At 33.5% G+C, this 19,085-nt stretch overlaps 2 protein-coding genes across 2 annotated transcripts in view; both read left to right on the top strand.

Moving 5' to 3' along the window:
• The window catches only part of LOC130218834 (E3 ubiquitin-protein ligase HECW1), a 76,358-nt gene extending 63,056 nt beyond the window's left edge, over positions 1–13,302 (top strand). Inside the window, exons 21-29 of the mRNA XM_056451122.1 lie at positions 688–802; positions 1,090–1,203; positions 1,917–2,069; positions 4,246–4,344; positions 4,842–4,971; positions 5,311–5,457; positions 7,869–7,983; positions 9,549–9,747; positions 12,348–13,302. Coding sequence (XP_056307097.1) covers positions 688–802; positions 1,090–1,203; positions 1,917–2,069; positions 4,246–4,344; positions 4,842–4,971; positions 5,311–5,457; positions 7,869–7,983; positions 9,549–9,747; positions 12,348–12,459 — 1,184 coding nt within the window. The 3' untranslated portion in view covers positions 12,460–13,302. The remainder of the gene's footprint in view (positions 1–687; positions 803–1,089; positions 1,204–1,916; positions 2,070–4,245; positions 4,345–4,841; positions 4,972–5,310; positions 5,458–7,868; positions 7,984–9,548; positions 9,748–12,347) is intronic.
• Positions 13,303–17,696: 4,394 nt separating this feature from the next.
• stk17a (serine/threonine kinase 17a) overlaps positions 17,697–19,085 on the top strand; it is a 54,187-nt gene continuing 52,798 nt past the window's right edge. Inside the window, exon 1 of the mRNA XM_056450979.1 lies at positions 17,697–18,101. Within this exon, the coding sequence (XP_056306954.1) occupies positions 17,944–18,101 (158 nt within the window). The 5' untranslated portion in view covers positions 17,697–17,943. The remainder of the gene's footprint in view (positions 18,102–19,085) is intronic.

Raw genomic sequence — 19,085 nt, 5'->3', positions numbered from 1 at the left:
AAAACAAACAAAGGGTTCAGGGCAGGTGGCAAAGAATCAAAACACGATAAACAGTCCAGGGTCAAAAGCATGAGAAACAAGGAAAACACTTACGTAATGAATGCAACAGCTAGACAATATTCAGCAACATGTGTGAAACTAAGAGGTTTACATACTCCAGGTAATCAGTGATGACGAGTTTCAGCTGTATGTGTGTCTAAATGACTGTCAGCTGTGGCAGGAGGGATTGGTGCAATGATTTCTGGGATTTGTAGTTCGGCAGGGCTTCACCGCTGGCGATCACAACATGTGATTATATGCTGTCATGGCTTTGTAGTCAGTGAATGTGATTATAATGGAAGTCAACGGGGGCAAAAACAGCACCAACATAACCAAAGGGAGGAAATTTGCCCAGAGCGTATTGTTGAATTTCTGAAAAAATTCAAAGCATTTTCTCAAAATATGCATCAAAGTAAGATTAGTCCGCAAAAATCATCACATTTGCTGAAACAGAGAAAGTTGTGGCCAAATTAAGACTCAAAATCAGCCCAGAGTGGATGAAAACAACCCAACAGCACCAAGTGTATCTTTACTTTGGCTTCTTGTCCATGAAAACATACACTTTGATTTTATTTTAATTCATTGCATGACTTGTTCTCATGTAGACCGGTGGGTAATCGTATTGAGTGGTTTGGTGTATTTTAACAGGCTTGCAGAGGGCCCGAGCGCCGGCTCCATACCGTAGAGACTTTGAGGCAAAACTGCGCAACTTCTACAGGAAACTGGAGGCTAAAGGCTATGGACAGGGGCCCGGGAAAATTAAGTAAGTCTGTCCCTGTGTTATATATATATATACAATATATATATCTCCCAAAATATAACAAAAGACCTTAATTTGACTCAAAGTTCTCCCTATAAAAGACGCTTAACTGTCATTCCGACATGAGTTTAATATTGCAGCTATTCCACTGTGTTTGTTTATTTGTGTGTTTGTTTGTTTATTTGTTGTTGGTAGATATGCACAGATATATCTGAGTTCATCAGGGTTCTGTTAACTGCTCAGGATATTACATTGATTTTAATATGGTTTTGTTTTGTGGTGGTGTTAAGGCTGATCGTCAGAAGAGAGCACCTACTGGAGGGCACGTTTAATCAAGTGATGGCGTACTCGCGCAAAGAGCTCCAGAGAAACAAACTCTACATCACTTTTGTTGGAGAAGAAGGGTGAGTTTCTGAAAGAACAGCACGGCAGTCACACTGTGAACATGTACAGCTGAAGTCAAAATTATTAACTCTCCTGTCAATTACTTTGTCAGATATTTCCAAGATGATGTGGAACAGATTCAGGAATTTCTCACAGTATTCCCTATAATATTTTTTCTTCTAGAGAAAGTCTTATTTGTTTTATTTTTGGCTAGAATAAAAATAACTGATTTCTTTTCTCTTTGTCATGATGACAGCACATAATATTAGACTAGATATTCTTCAAGACACTAGTATTCAGCTTAAAGTGACATTTAAAGGCTTAACTAGGGTAATTAGGGTAAAGTTAGGGTAATTAGGCAAGTCATTGTATAACAGTGGTTTATTCTGGAGACAATCCAACACTAATATTGCTGAAGGGGGCTAATAATATTGACCTTACAATGGGTTTAAAACAATTAAGAACTGCTTTTATTCTAGCCGAAATAAAACAAATAAGACTTTCTCCAGAAGAACAAATATTAGAGGAAATACTGTGAGAAATTCCTGAATCTGGTCAACATCATCTGGGAAATATCTGAAAGAAATTCAGAGGAGGGCGAATAATTCTGCATTCAGCTGTATATTTTTTGACTCAAGTTATTAATAATGCGTCTGTTCTTTTCTCTTTGATGGCGTCTCAAAAGATATTATAAATTTAAACAGCTGAAATACTGCATTCATCTTCTCCACAGTTTGGACTACAGCGGCCCGTCTCGGGAGTTCTTCTTCTTGTTGTCTCAGGAGCTTTTTAACCCATATTACGGTCTGTTCGAGTACTCTGCTAACGACACGTATACGGTGCAGATCAGCCCCATGTCTGCGTTTGTGGAGAATCATCTGGAATGGTGAGAAGGATTTTGATTTCTCCGTCTCTCTGTGTGTTTGTCTAATTACTGCTGGATGATCGTGAAGCTCAGATCTGTAGTTTTGTGGTGGATGTGGGTGAAGGACTGCATGCCTTCTGGTCAGCTGGAAAGAAAAGTGTGTAAATGTGTCGCGCTGTGTCTTTGTTTTGTGTCTCATTACAGGATTTTGACTGACAGGAGAAACAGACCTCTATAGTTAAGCAAATTACAGAGTCGGGAAACTAAACATAAAGACAAATTCTCAACGTTTCCCATTTGAATGACACTCAAGTAGACTGCAATATAAATGATTCATTGGGTTTACTAAATGTTTTTAAGGTACGTGGTTGATTTGTGCTGAATTTAAGCAAACTAATGACGTTGAACATGACTGTTTAATTAGTTTGTTTAAATTCAGCCCATTTAAAGTGTTTGCAGCCACTTACCCTAAAGACATTTAGTAAATCCAATGAATCTTTTTCAATGCAGAGCATTTGTGCAGAGGATGTGTCAGTGTTTAATTCACAAATCTTTTATTACATTTTAAATTTGGCTCGATTTTTAAAGCCTGACTTTCAAGCCCTATCCAGAAAGAGTGTTGCTAGAAGGGATACAGCTGCAGAATTATTTATATTAGTAATTAAATGACCAATTTAACTGTATTTTATTAACGTCTTCCCCAACCTTAACCCTTAATTCAATCCTCAAAATATTAATTATTATGAGCATCATTTACATTATTTATTAAATGACCCATTAAATTGTATTTTATTAACCTCAACACTAAACTCAACCCTTAAAATATTAAATGTAATGAGAATTATTTATATCATTTATAAAAAGAACTGATTTAATTAGATTTTATTAACGTCTTCATCAAAACCCTAAACTCAAACCTCAAAATATTAATTATAACAATAATTACTTACATTATTTATTAAATTACTCATTCATTTTATTTTATTAACATCTATCCCAACACTAAACTCAGCCCTCACAGCAATGTAAAAATAATTATTATAACCTGAATTATTTATTAAATTACTTGTTAAATTGTATTTTAATAACATCTACCTCAACTCTAAACTCAACCCTTAAAATATTAAATATAACGAGAATTATTTATATTATTTATTAAATAATCATTTAATTGTATTTTATTAGTCCCTACCTCAACCTCAACCCTTACCCAACCCTTAAAATATTAACTCTAATGAAAATTATTTGTATAATTTATTAAATTACCATTTAATTGTATTTTATCTACGTCTTCCCCAACCTCAACCCTTAATGCAACCCTCAAAATATTAATTATAATGTGCATCATTTACATTATTTATTAAATGACCCATTAAATTGTATTTTATCAACCTCAACCCTAAACTCAACCCTTAAAATATTAAATGTAATGAGAATTATTTATATTATTTATAAAAAGAACTGATTTAATTGTATTTTATTAACGTCTTCATCAAAACCCTAAGCTCAAACCTCAAAATAATAATTATAACAATAATTACTTACATTATTTATTAAATTACTCATTCATTTTATTTTATTAACATCTATCCCAACACTAAACTCAGCCCTCACAGCAATGTAAAAATAATTATTATAACCTGAATTATTTATTAAATTACTTGTTAAATTGTATTTTAATAACATCTACCTCAACTCTAAACTTAACCCTTAAAATATTAAATATAATGAGAATTATTTATATTATTTATTAATCTACTCATTCATTTTATTTTATTAGTGTCTACCCCAACCTCAACCCTAAACTCAACCCACAAGATATGAATTATAACAAGAATTATTTATATTATTTATCAAATGACCCATTAATTGTATTTTATTCAACCACAAACCTAAACCTACCTCTGATCAAAACTGGACGTTTTAAACTGGATGCTTAAACAATAATTACTAAAAATAAATATTAAATATTAAATAACTAAATGGAATTATGTTCACAAATTAAAAAACTAAAGCAAAACCAGCAGGTTTAAAAACTCCAATTTATTTTTAACAGTATCAAAATAAAAGCTCAATTAAAAATGCTAACTATAATAACTTTCTTTTTAAGTATATATCTGCTGGTTGTTAGAGTAGAATACACACAGAACATAAAGATATGGATGATATGGATGTATGTTTTGCTGGATTCTCACAGGTTTCGTTTCAGTGGCCGTATTTTGGGTCTGGCTCTGATCCATCAGTATCTGCTGGATGCTTTCTTCACTCGGCCGTTCTACAAGGCTCTGCTCAGACTGTAAGTCTCAATTATTTCTTAGCATTAAAATTACATGCAAAAAATCTGGAATACTAATTTTTAAGGTACAGTAAGGGGTTGCAAACAACTGATATGGGCTGAACTTAAACAAACAAATCAAATTAGTAATGTTCAACTTCATTTGTTTGTATAAATTCAGCCCTTATACACTGTTTGCAACCACTTACCCTAAAGAAAATAAGTAAATCCAATGAATCAGTTATTTTCAGTGTACATGAATTTATGATCTTTATTATTATTACTTTATTATTATTATTATTACAAGACTTTTACATTTTAATGACTTAAACATTTATCATATTGTAACCAACGTCAGTGAAGTTTCCATTCTTAGTGAAGGGGTTAAAATACTAAGCATCATACACTTGCTGTTTACTTTGTAATTGGTTACAGATGAAATTGGGCACCACATGAACACAGTAAACTGTTTGGCCTGATGAGTTTTAATAGGATATCTGTGTTGTTTTGCTCCACAGAGTGACAGATTTAAGTGATCTGGAGTATCTGGATGAGGAGTTTCACCAGAGCTTACAGTGGATGAAGGACAACGACATCACTGATATTCTGGATCTCACGTTCACAGTCAACGAGGAGGTCTTCGGACAGGTGCTGGAACATTCTGTCTCCTATCAAAGCGGGTTTTTCATCTGTCCTTACGCAAAATTGCTACAGATGCTAATGTGCAATGATCAGGACTGAAGGAACGTGAAGTCTCAAGGCATCCTCAATACATACAGCACATCATGGCTAGATCCCGTTTCTGCCCTTCAGCCTTTCCCCCTGGATTCTCTTAGATTGAGACATTAGATCGGGACACTTGACTTTAGCATTGTTTTTAAATGATCAAGTATGCTCACTTAGCATGTTTCTTAAATATCTGCAAACATATTATGGTGTATTATAAAAAGTCAAAAGCAGCTTTAAACGTTTCACATCTCTTACCAGGTGACGGAGAGGGAACTGAAGTCTGGAGGCTCCAACATTCAGGTGACGGAGAAGAACAAGAAAGATTACATCGAGCGAATGGCAAGATGGAGGGTGGAGAGGGGGGTCATGCAGCAGGCCGAAGCCCTCGTCAGAGGTTTCTATGAGGTACCAAAGCTGGAATACCACTCTACACGACACAATCTGAAAGTATTATGCAATTCACACAGGTGAATGGGCTTGACAAACCACCTGTAGATCTCTCTCTCTCTCTCTCTAAAAAAACCCCTGCCTCTCCTTACTGGAACTCCTAATTCTCTCAGCACAACAGTTGCTTTGTATAATCAGCACTTGTTTTGTGTATTACTCTTCTTGTTGAATTACTCCTCAGTTGTAAGTTGTTGTGGACAAAAGCATCTGCAATATGACTAAATATGAAATATAGCCTCTCTGTGCACAGGTTTAGAGAATAACTTACAGTGCTCAGCACAAATGAACACATCCCCTTATGAAAATTAATATTCTTACCAATTTCTCTGAGAATATAGACCACAATGTGCTGTGCATTTAAACACAGCAGCTTTACTAAACAGTTAAATAAGTTTGGTCACCGAACATCTTGAAGAATACAAAGATAATAATTTAATAATAATTTGAAGATAATAATTTAATAATAATTTAAAGATAATAATTTAATAATAATTTAAAGATAATAATTTAATAACAATTTAAAGATAATAATTTAATAAAAATGTAAAGATAATATTTTAATAATAATTTAAAGATAATTATTTAATAACAATTTAAAGATAATAATTTAATAATAATTTAAATATAATAATTTAATAATAATTTAAAGATAATAATTTAATACTAATTAAAAGATAATAATTTTAAAATAATTTAAAGATAATAATTTAATAATAATTTAAAGATAATAATTTAATAATAATTTAAAGATAATAATTTAATAATAATTTAAAGATAATAATTTAATACTAATTTAAAGATAATAATTTAATAATAATTTAAAGATAATAATTTAATACTAATTTAAAGATAATAATTTAATAATAATTTAAAGATAATAATTTAATAATAATTTAAATATAATAATTTAATAATAATTTAAAGATAATAATTTAATAATAATTTAAAGATAATAATTTAATACTAATTTAAAGATAATAATTTAATAATAATTTAAAGATAATAATTTAATACTAATTTAAAGATAATAATTAAATAATAATTTAAAGATAATAATTTAATAATAATTTGAAGATAATAATTTAATAATAATTTAAAGATAATAATTTAATAATAATTTAAAGATAATAATTTAATAACAATTTAAAGATAATAATTTAATAAAAATGTAAAGATAATATTTTAATAATAATTTAAAGATAATTATTTAATAACAATTTAAAGATAATAATTTAATAATAATTTAAATATAATAATTTAATAATAATTTAAAGATAATAATTTAATACTAATTAAAAGATAATAATTTTAAAATAATTTAAAGATAATAATTTAATAATAATTTAAAGATAATAATTTAATAATAATTTAAAGATAATAATTTAATAATAATTTAAAGATAATAATTTAATACTAATTTAAAGATAATAATTTAATAATAATTTAAAGATAATAATTTAATAATAATTTAAAGATAATAATTTAATACTAATTTAAAGATAATAATTTAATAATAATTTAAAGATAATAATTTAATAATAATTTAAATATAATAATTTAATAATAATTTAAAGATAATAATTTAATACTAATTAAAAGATAATAATTTTAAAATAATTTAAAGATAATAATTTAATAATAATTTAAAGATAATAATTTAATAATAATTTAAAGATAATAATTTAATAATAATTTAAAGATAATAATTTAATACTAATTTAAAGATAATAATTTAATAATAATTAAAAGATAATAATTTAATAATAATTTGAAGATAATAATTTAATAATAATTTAAAGATAATAATTTAATAATAATTTAAAGATAATAATTTAATAATAATTTAAAGATAATAATTTAATACTAATTAAAAGATAATAATTTAATAATAATTTGAAGATAATAATTTAATAATAATTTAAAGATAATAATTTAATAATAATTTAAAGATAATAATTTAATAACAATTTAAAGATAATCATTTCAATTCAAATTAGTTATTGCAAAAGAAAATGACAAACCAAACTATAAATTAAATATTAATACAAACTGATAATATTAAATATAGTATTATTAAATATAAACTATTGAATTTTGTATTGAAATGTGAAATGTTTTATGTTTCTCTTGATTTTTCCTGTTTATTAAGATCTCATTTAAGATTTTTCCCTGACATATTCATTTGGCTCTACTAGTTTTGGGCTTTTTTTAATCTTTGCTACTGACTAATCTAATGCATATGCACAAATATTTAGCTGTAAAGCATCCTGTAGGAAATATGAATGTAGAAGAGAGATCTTTGAGGGGTCAACACATTTAGATTGAGATTAATCGAACATGTCATGGTTAAAGTGCTGTTTGTAATGCAGGTGGTGGACTCGCGTCTGGTGTCAGTGTTTGATGCTCGTGAGCTGGAGTTGGTCATTGCAGGAACGGCTGAGATTGACTTGAGCGACTGGAGATCCAACACTGAGTATAGAGGAGGTAAGCAGATATCTATGAAATCAATCAATATTTGCACAAATGAGCACCGACAGGAGTCTCTATAGACTGACAGAAGCATGAAGCACACACTGACACTGACAACACGCAGACCTAATGCAAGTGCTGTTTTACATCTGTCACTATGCCTGGCACGGGTGTTTGTAGCTCCGCCCTCCTTCTGAAAAGAGCACAATCTCATTTGCATTTAAAGCGACAGTCACCAAAACACCACAACTAGGATCAAAGCCTGAAAACCGTCAGTTTCAGAGAGCTGAAGAACATATTCTGTGTGCTATTTTGAGTTGAAACTTCACTTCAAACTCTAGAGCTGGAGGGCCGGTGTCCTGCATAGTTTAGTTCCAGTTTCCTTCAACACACCTGCCTGGAAGTTTTTGTATACCTAGAAAGAGCTTGGTTAGCTGGTTCAGGTGTGTTTAATTGGGGTTGGAACTAAAATATGCAGAACACCGGCCCTCCTGGACCGAGTTTGGGCATCCCTGCTCTAGAGCATACGTCTCGAACTCAGATCCTGGAGGGCCGCAGCTCTGCACAGTTTTTCTCCAACCCTAATCAAACACAGCTGATCTAGTAGTGTCTAGTGAAGCTGCGGCCACAGTGGGCTTTGTTTGTGCGAAATTCTGTCGTACGGCGCTGTGAAAAGGGGCAGGAATAAACAAGATGATTAGGCATTAAAAAAGCCAGCGATTGCTCCATGTTTTAAATTTCTGTCCAGAGAGGTCATGTTTTGATCCTCGATTGGTCTCACGCAGTCAAGTGATGCGGTTTCGCAGATCAGTGTTCACCAAGCTTGAACTTTGCACCGCAGCAACCTGCGAAACTCAATGCATGACCCCGCGTTTCCAGTCTGATGCATTCGCGTGTGTATGAATGGAAGTCTATGGGAGGAAAAGCCCAGTGTGAGCGCAGCTTGAGTCTTGAACACCTTGATTAGTTAGATCAGCTGTGTTTAATTAGGGTTGGAGAAAAACTATGCTTTAGAGACAGCAGAGACGCATTTTACATCTTGTAAAAAAGGAGAGAATAGGTCGCTCAAAAGGGTTAGTCCATGCAACAATGTAAATTCTGTCATTAATTACTCACCCTTGTGTCATTACAAACATCCGAGGCATTTTTCTTCAGAATATCTTGTTTTGTGTTCAACAGAGACAGATAGAAACACTCAAAATCACTTACTTGTGAGTAAATGATGAGGAAATGTTCATTTTTGGGTGAGCTGTTCCTTTCACTGCTCTTCTCCTGGAGTAACTGTGAGTTTGTAATGCAGTGTGTATGGAGGCAGGACAGTAAATCTGACGTTATTCTCTCTTCTGGCTGCCGTTATCAGTCTCACACTATTGTTTGTCTTTTTCTGAAAGTCTTGATAACACCATCGTGGAGTTTTTCGGTTATTATTTCAGCAAATAGGATTGTAAAAAGCGTACTCTCCCATTCACTGCGCTCTGAGTTTACCAACTATAACCACATCTGCTGCTGAGAAACATGCAAAAGGCCCTATGGTCTTATTAAAATAGGAGTGTTGGTGTGCATGTAAACGTCTCCTGCAGGTTATCATGATGGACACATGGTGATGCGCTGGTTCTGGGCGGCAGTGGAGCGCTTCAACAATGAGCAGCGGCTGCGTTTGCTGCAGTTTGTGACGGGAACCTCCAGTGTTCCCTATGAGGGATTCGCAGCGCTGCGCGGGAGCAACGGCCTGAGGCGATTCTGCATTGAGAAGTGGGGAAAGGTTACTTCTCTGCCCAGGTATAATGCAAAAGGTTACACACACATTTGATTATACATCTCAATTATTAGCCTCCTGTGTAGTTTTTTCTCCAATTTCTGTTTAACGGAGAGAAGATTTTGACATTTAAAGGCTTAACTAGGGTAATTAGGGTAAAGTTAGGGTAATTAGGCAAGTCATTGTATAACAGTGGTTTGTTCTGGAGACAATCCAAAACTAATATTGCTGAAGGAGCTAATAATATTGACCTTAAAATGGCTTTAAAACTATTAAAAACTGCTTTTATTCTAGCCGAAATAAAACAAATAAGACTTTCTCCAGAAGAAAAAATATTAGAGGAAATACTGTGAGAAATTCCTGAATCTGTTCAACATCATTTGGGAAATATTTGAAGAAGAAAAAAAATCACAGAGGGCAAATAATTCTGTCTTCGACTACATCATATACTGTATGAGCATGTGTTTATTTATTAATACATTTCTTTTATAGTAAATAATTATTACAAAGTAGTTTTCTGCATTCAAAGTTTTCGGTTTCCTCCCTGAATTTTTATTTTGACGCATCCCTAAAAGAAAAACTTTTATTACATAACAAATTATTGCACTTCTCTGTGATATTGCATATAATATTATTATGATAATGAGAATTTTTTGATATATTGTGCATCAATAAATCCAGTCACAGAATGAGAATTGACCATGAAGATCTGCAGTGTAAATTCAGCTAAAGTGTGATCCTGAAAGACAAACACTAGTGTCACCCTGGCTTGATCTGCATCCAGAGCTTCACCTTGACATTCATTTTCTCTGTTGGTCTGGCAAAGCGAAGGGCCTGCGGATCAAAGCCTGGCGCCATCAGCAATAAAACACAGGCTCATATTTCTCTGTCAGGGTGAGAACGGCTACAAGTTTGTCATTGTGTGTGCACAGCATCAGCAGATGGAGATAAATAAAGGCCAAAGTGAAGGAAAGGATACAGATGCCTCACTGGATTGCCTGGAGGAAATGCCGATGTTTGTTCAGAGAAATTGAAAATATGTGCTTCAGCCTACATTTGAAACCACAAAAGCGTAATTTAACATATGTTTGACTGTAGTTTGAGGGTGAAATGAACACTAGGGGGCAGTGTGATGACAACAGCTTTTGTTTCTTTTCACACTAATGATATTTACAGGGACATATTATTGATTAATAAAGGAGTATTCTCATGCAGTTCTTTGCACAGCATCAAATTAACACCACAAAACTATTAAGCGCTGTCAATGATTTGTAATGAATATGTTTGTGTCTCCTATCTGCCTCCATATGGTCATCTTTTCTGGCGTGATCAGTTTTCTCGTAGTTCACTTTGTAGCATGCTTTCACAAAAGAGATGTAAGCAATGTAAAATCAAGGTAAAACAATGTGGTTGCAGTGTGCTTTTTTTCAGTGTGCAATTTATTAGGTTTAGGAAAGCACTGCAATTCTAGTGAATTTTAGGTTCGCAAACATGAAGACTGCGCCCTCTAGTGGATTTATCATCTGTAACGGACAACAAAATCTACTACAAATAACATATTTCAGATAAAAAAATCTAGATAGTGCCCTCTAGTGGATTTATCATCTGAAACGCACAAAACAATGTACTATAAATAATGTCTATCAGATTCATAAAGTGTAGACAGCGCCCTCTGTTGATTTGTCATTCGAAATGTACAACAATATGTACTGTAAATAGCATATATGAGGTTTTATAAAATACAGACAGTGCCCTCTAGTGGATTTTTCATCTGTAACATAGAACAAAATGTACCCTAAGTAACATATATCAGATTCATAAAAATATAGACAGCGCCCCCTACTGGATATGTCACCCGAATAGTACAACAAACTGTACTATAAGTAACGTATATCAAATTTATTAAAATATAGACAGTACCCTTTAGTAGATTTGTCATCAGAAACATACAACAAAGCGTACTATAAATCTTATATTACGTTTTTAAAAATACAGATAGCGCCCTCTAGTGGATTTGTCATCAGAAACGTACAACAAAATGTACTATAAGTAACATAGTACATCAAATAAAAAAAAGTGCAGACAGTGCCCTCTAGTGCATTTGTCATCTGAAATGTACTATTAGTAATGTACAGATTTATAAAAGTGTAGACAGCGTCCTCTAGTGGATTTGTCACCTGAAACGTACAACAAACTACTATAAGTAACGTATAGCAAATTTATGAAAATGTAGACAACGCCCTCTAGTGGATATGTCATCAGAAACATACAACAAAGCGAACTATAAATGGCTTATATTACACTTTTAAAAATACAGATAGCGCCCTCTAGTGGATTTGTCATCTGAAATGTACTATAAGTAACGTATAGCAAATTTATGAAAATATAGACAGCGCCCTCTAGTGGATGTGTCATCAGAAATGTTCAACAAATGTACCCTAAGTAATGTTTTTAGATCGGTGCATTTGACGTTTGTGCAATGAAACGCACCTAAAAGAATGTATTTTATGTTTTGCAAAGTAAGCAGAGGCACATATTTCCAATGAGTCTGGGCTGCAGACATGTAACGTTTATGTGTATAAACTCCGTCTTGACCTTTGACTTGTGTTTTTGGCTCCTGTAGGGCACACACATGCTTCAACCGTCTGGATCTGCCTCCATATCCCTCATACACTATGCTCTATGAGAAACTCCTGACCGCTGTGGAGGAGACCAGCACCTTTGGTCTGGAGTGAAGCATTTTTTTATATTACTGCAAATGCATTTTCAAGGACTCAATCCACAAGAGACTTTGTAATGATTTTTAAACTAGGATTTTGTTTAAAATGACTTGAAATAGCATGTTTCTGCACTAAAATACTATATATATAGTAATTTTTCCATATGTGCGAGATTATGGGGACAGAAGCAAACACGTATGCAATAGTAAAAACCAGACTCCAGCCTATTGTATTCAAATGAAGGAGTAGCATCCGGCTTTCCATTGATTTTTCAGTGTCTCCCTTTTTTCCAGCAGTTTTGGTGCTTATTACTATTCATTTTCCCCATAGGGATTTAAAGATTTTGATCAATTATTTTTAAACCATGAAAGAAAACAACCAGTATATAGAGATAAGTCAGAAAGACAAAGATACAAAACTTTAACTAATTATAAAAAGGGAAAAAACTACAATGGCAACAATACAGTCAAATTTAAAGGAGGGAGAAATATGAAACTATTCATTTAAAGTTGTTTATTGCATCTGTGCAAGTAATATATTTCAGGTTTATTGAAAAATATGCATATATTTACAAATATACAAGTACCTTTGCAGAGTTTTATGCAAGTGGGCGGAGCTGAAGATCTCTTGGCGTGATTTGCTTGCTGCAACTCTCTGATTGGTGGAATTTTCTGCACAGCATCATGGGTAATGTAGTTTTTCTGCACCAATCTCGCAATTATACATGTTTAAAAATATAAAAAGAATTCATGCAAAAAAATGGAGTTTAGCAAACTTATCTCACAACTGTGTTTAAATGTTTGTTCTTTTCCCCCATGGAGAAAATGAATGAGTTTTTACTTCAGAAACCCAAACGTTGCTCTCTAAAGGTTAGGGATCGGTATGTCTCCTTTCTGATTGGATATTTCCCTAAAATGTCGTGATTTCAAATATGTGGCTATGTTCAAACTAAATACTAACATATTACTACTGAATATGCAACAAATATAATATAGGGAAATAGATGGTTTGCATCGTTACATGACTTTATTGTTCTGCAAGTTTATGGTCAGGGATGTTATCATGAGTGCTGCGTTTTCAAATTTGATCAACATTTTCATTCAGACGTCTATGGTTTTTGTTCAGAACATAAAGAGGTTTAGACGAATGTGAATGTTAAACTGAGCTTTATGCAGGGGTGTAGCGGACATATTAAAAGCGGGGGGTCAACTGAATGAGATAAAAAAGTTAATGTTTATATACTTATTAATCACCTGTTTCTAAATGGTCTGTATCTAAACCCCACACTCCTACTCCACACTCCTACCACCACCACCCGGTTGCTACGCCCCTGGCTTTATGTAACGGAGGCCAGCTAGTGAAGTGCTTTACAGTTAAACCTCACTCCTCCTCCCTCAAAAGGTGCTCCAGTGACAGACGCTAGAGGCCATGGTCTTTAGCCTCCTTGTTAGACCAACTGATTCCCTTGCACAGAATCGCTGGTTCGATCCCAGCTCAGACCGGGTTGGATGCAGTAGGACCTGTGGATTACACCTGGGACCTTGAGTAACGGAGGCCAACTAGTGAAGTGCTATGCAGGTAAACCTCACTCCTCCTTCCTCAAAAGGTGCGACAGACGCTGGAAGCCATGGTCTTAAGGCTCCTTGTTTGAGCAACCGACTCCCATGCAAAAAATCACCGGTTCAATCCCAGCTCAGACCAGGTTTGGTTCAGTAGGACCGGTGGGTTAAGCCTGGGAGCTCGTCTGGGATGGTAGTGAGGTTTAGGGGGTTAAGTGTAATGGGGGCCAGCTAGCAAAGTGATATGCAGGTAAACCTCACTCCTCTGACCTCAAAAGGTGCTCTAGCGACAGACGCTGGAGGCCATGGTCTTTAGCCTCCTTGTTAGAGCAACTGACTCTCATGCAAAAAAAATGCTGATTCAATGCCATCTCAGACCAGGTTTGGTTCAGTAGGACCAGTGAGTTACACGTCGGGGCTCGTCCAGGATGGGAGTGAGGTTTAGGGGGTTAAGTGTAATGGGGGCCAGCTAGCAAAGTGCTTTGCAGGTAAACCTCACTTCTCCTTCCTCAAAAGGTGCGACAGACGCTGGAGGCCATGGTCTTAAGGTTCCTTGTTAGATCAACTGACTCCCATGCAAAGAATCGCTGGTTTGATCCCAGCTCAGACTGGGATGGGTGCAGTAGGACCGGTGGGTTACATTTATGAATTAATATTAAACAAATATAGGGATATTATAGTGCATACAATTGTGAACTGCTAGGGTTTTCTTTAGGGGATGAGTGGCAGTAAGTTACTTAAAAAATGTAATTAATTACTAATTAAATTATTGAAATTGTATTTAAATTGCTTTTCTAAAAAAATTCTGTCTTTTTCAGAAATCATAGAATAACAGTGAGTTTAACATTAAAAGAAGCAAAACAGTCTGCTTGTGTGTTATGGAAAGTAATATTTTTTCTAATTAAAACCAGATTTTTTTCTCACCCCACTGGCAGATTATTTGGCTTATTTTTAAATAATAATAATAATAACTTTGACATATTATTTCTGAGAACAGGACAATATTTTTTAGTTTTTTAGCTTCTGGATGTAAGAACATTAAAATTCTATTTTATTTTCTAATTTATTTCGACTAAAAATGAGACAAAAACTCGTAGTAAAGGCATATTTTTGCAGTGTAAGAGCAAAATAATTTGGGAACCACCGCTTTAGATATACAGTATAATGTGCACTAAAACAACATAAAGCATCATCTGGGTATTGTATATGCATACAGATACAGTAATGATACTGCATAATCAGTAGTGTGCTAGTATGCTGTTCTGATTGTAGCCACATAAGAAACACATGGAGACTCACAGGACTGTGATGTAAGAGACTTTATTGTGCAACCAAATTAGTGACAGTAACCCTAAGCTCATCAGATCGTGTGGCCACATTAAAAATAACTCTCTTACTCTGAAAACAATGCTTCTTAAACCTCTTTAGGGGACACGCTTTATATAATAATGACACTGACAATGGCATGACATTCACAGAGTGTTTCTATTCAAGTTATATTGCTGGTGTTGCCTCAGATGATATATTTATTAAACCCCAAATTCACCTTGTATAATAAGCATCCTAATGATTTATTTATATTATTTATTGACGCAGATCTTCTTGACGAGCATGACTTGGTTGGTCCTTCATAACTGTGAACAGTCTTAATAATACAATTATTTAAAGCCAACAGAAGCCAGATGACCAGCTTTTCGTTATTATTATTGTATGACATTACTAAACTGGTGCTTTTGTGTGTTTATAACCATTGTTTGTTGGACAAACACTTAAAATCCAAACTCTTTGACAATTCCAGCCATCAAAAGAGATATAATGAATGGGTTTAAATGCATGCGGGCTCTTATGATGGTGTGTTTCACTGTGATACGTTGCATTTATTATCATATTTAGATATATTATCCTTTATTAACACTGTTGCTGATGGCTTTTGGAAGAAAGTCTGGTCAAATTAAATCTGAATGCATCAAACCTGTTTTATTTGTCATTGACAGAAACTGTGAAATGACTATCTGACCATTTGCTGTTGTAAAATGTTCAGTTGTTGTTATAAGGATGTATTTTTTATTATTTCTATTTGTTTTGTATTTTATATTCCTTTTATATATGAGTTCAAGATGATGCAGTCACCGAACTGCACCTGAAAACTTTTAATGGCTATGAATAACGATTCCTTTGTCAATGCAAATATGTAAATAGAAATATTTATGAACACTTATGACTGTATATCAGCCTAATTTAGTGATGTCCGTCTGTTGTACATGAGCAGACTTTGCTTTTGGCCCAAATCATTGTACATAAATGTCAATAAACATCCACTTTGTTGTAGGCTTATTGTGTTTGTTCAGTTTCTGAATGTGTAAAAAATGCATTCATAAAAAAATAATGCACAAGTTCAAGTTCAGCTTTACACAATCCAAACACTAGGGGGCCACAAAACACTCTTGAGTGGGATAAAAAGATTAATATCAATGCTTTTATATAGAATAATCAAAACAGACAGCTGATTTTAGTCATCATTTGCAAAAAAAAAAAATGAATTGTAGTAAATATTTTATAATTAAATTAAAATTAAAGAGTAATTTGAAGATCAAAATACTCATTGTGAGTTAAAATCTTTATACTTTCCCACTAGGTTTTACCCATTAGTCAGCAATAAAGTTTTTATCACTTAAAATATTACCAATTTTAGAATTATATCTTATTTGTTTATATCATTACAGCTCAGAAAAATCAGTTGTTTTTTCCCTCATACTTTACAGCTGTGGGGGAAAACTAGAGACCCCTGAAAATTTTTTTCTGGATGTAAATGTTAATATTTATTTTATTCTGTAAAAGTCTGATAAGATTAAAATATTATAATTTGCAGCATTTTTAGTTGTGTTATTCTGAGCAATTGTCCACAAAATATAGATTGTTTTACCCCTTATGATGTAAGGCATTAGTTTAGTGTCGACACGTCTGAAAACACGGCGCTTGTTTGCTATCTTATGCACGAAAATGTTCTAAACTTCACCAAAGTCCCTTTTTTCTATAGTCTTTGACTTCACTAATTATTCTGACTATATTATATTTTAAATTGGAAAATAAAAATACCATTAATGATTAAAAAAATAAAGATGCATAATATAAACTCATGCTATAAAGCAATAAATTAGGTTTGGAGTGTTAATATGGTTGTTGTTAGATCAGATATGGTTGCGGCCGGAAATTAACAAGAATGATTTCTATGATTTATTAATTTCCTATTAATTGTTTTTTTTTTATTAACGTCTATCCCTAAACCAAACCCTCACAGTATAAACAGTAGGATTATTTGTGTTATTAAATTACCCAATAAATTGTATTTTTAGCGTCTAACTCAACCCTAAACCCAACCTTCACAGTACTGTAAAAATATTAATTATTGTTATACAGCGTCACAAAAATAATGCCATATTGACGTGCGTATCCGCAGCTGTATCCTATCTAGGCTTTACTCTTTTCAAAACATACCTAACTGAAGCCGTATTTAAATAATTCATTAATTGATTTCCTTCTATTGGTCAGATGTCATTCAAGGACAACCTCCTCCCGCCCATCGGCTTGTACTGAATTGTGATTGGTGGACAGGCCTGTCAATCAGACGCGTTGCTCCGGCAACCGCGGCTCTAGGACCAGCTTGGTTCGGTTACTCATTTTGAGGCACACCAGCAGAGGAAGAGAGCTGCTCATCAGCGCCTCAACAAAACTCACCGTTTAACCGAAGATGACACAATCAACACTTCATTTTATACACACGCCCCTGTTCTGTTAATGCTAGGACAACACGTCAGCTAGAAAAAAACGGTTTTATTTGGACGAGTGATAGTTTCCGTTACACCGTGTAAAGTCACCTGTTGAGTGGGCTTGCGGGCAGAAAAACAGGCTTGGACGCAAAAATACGTTTACAGCAGTCGTTATGATTCCTGAATGTCCAAGAGCGACCGAGTCCAGGAGCCGAATTCGGTGTGAATCCGGTCACAACCGCTCCGGTTTGCTCCGCGAGATCCGAACCGCCATCCGGAGTGAGCCGTTCACCGAGCTCTATGACGTCATCCCCGGTAAAGAGCTGGGCAGGTAAGAGACTCTTCCACCACACCTGTGCTGCTGTCAGTTGTTTCACAAGTTTCTATGTAACGTTATCCGATGCTCGTGCTTGTATAGTTCCCGGTTTAATTGTGAGCTAGAGTAACTTGTTTTGAAATTGAGGTGAAGTTGGTTTTATATTCGTTCATTTTGGAGCAGTGACAGCTTGTGACACGGTCTCTATATTGTTTATTACGCTATTTTAAATATTGGGTCTGAAGATGGATGCAAGAATGACTTCAAAACAACATGAGCACTATTTAATTGACTGAACAATGTTGTAACTCTGATAGTCATTGGCTGCTAATATGATTTCACCATTCAGCATTTGCAAACAATACTTCTGATATTATAGTATTAATAGTAAATTATAGAATATGAAACCAACATTACCCCAATTATTTAGAAGCCAGGCTGTTCTGTTTACTAACCAATATTTAATAAGAAGTTTAGCAAAGGTAAAGCCACGAATGAAGGATCAGTAATTGTTTTGGGATCTTGTGCATTTAAATGTCTACATTGTGCTTTAATTTATGCGTGCATTCAATGTTTTCATTGAGTTTTGTGCATTCAAATTAGTGTTTAAAATCCTGCTGTGCATGACTTGTAAAATGTCTGTACATCATTATGATCTGATTTGTCATTGTTTTGCTGTTTAACCCTTGTGCATACGTTACACAGTCCGTTAAGAATGAAAATATAAGTAAAAAAAAAACCACCCCTAAAACTATATTTTTAATATTTCTTTACACTTTAATTGACATAAATGCCTTTGTCATGGTCAGTGTGTATTTCTGATGATAGCTATAGAAATGTATTCATTTTAAGTATTGGATTTTAACACTTTAAATGACAGTTGTTTACATAATTGCATCATTTTGTTGTTGTTTTTAATAATAAAAAACAAACTATAAAATATATAACTTCTCACATACTAAAGGCTACGCAGACATATTTTTTGACTATTAACATTAA

Source organism: Danio aesculapii, chromosome 24 (assembly GCF_903798145.1).
Source record: "Danio aesculapii chromosome 24, fDanAes4.1, whole genome shotgun sequence".
In the NCBI taxonomy this organism is placed as follows: Eukaryota; Metazoa; Chordata; class Actinopteri; order Cypriniformes; family Danionidae; genus Danio; species Danio aesculapii.
This window is presented reverse-complemented; position numbering and strand designations above follow the sequence as displayed.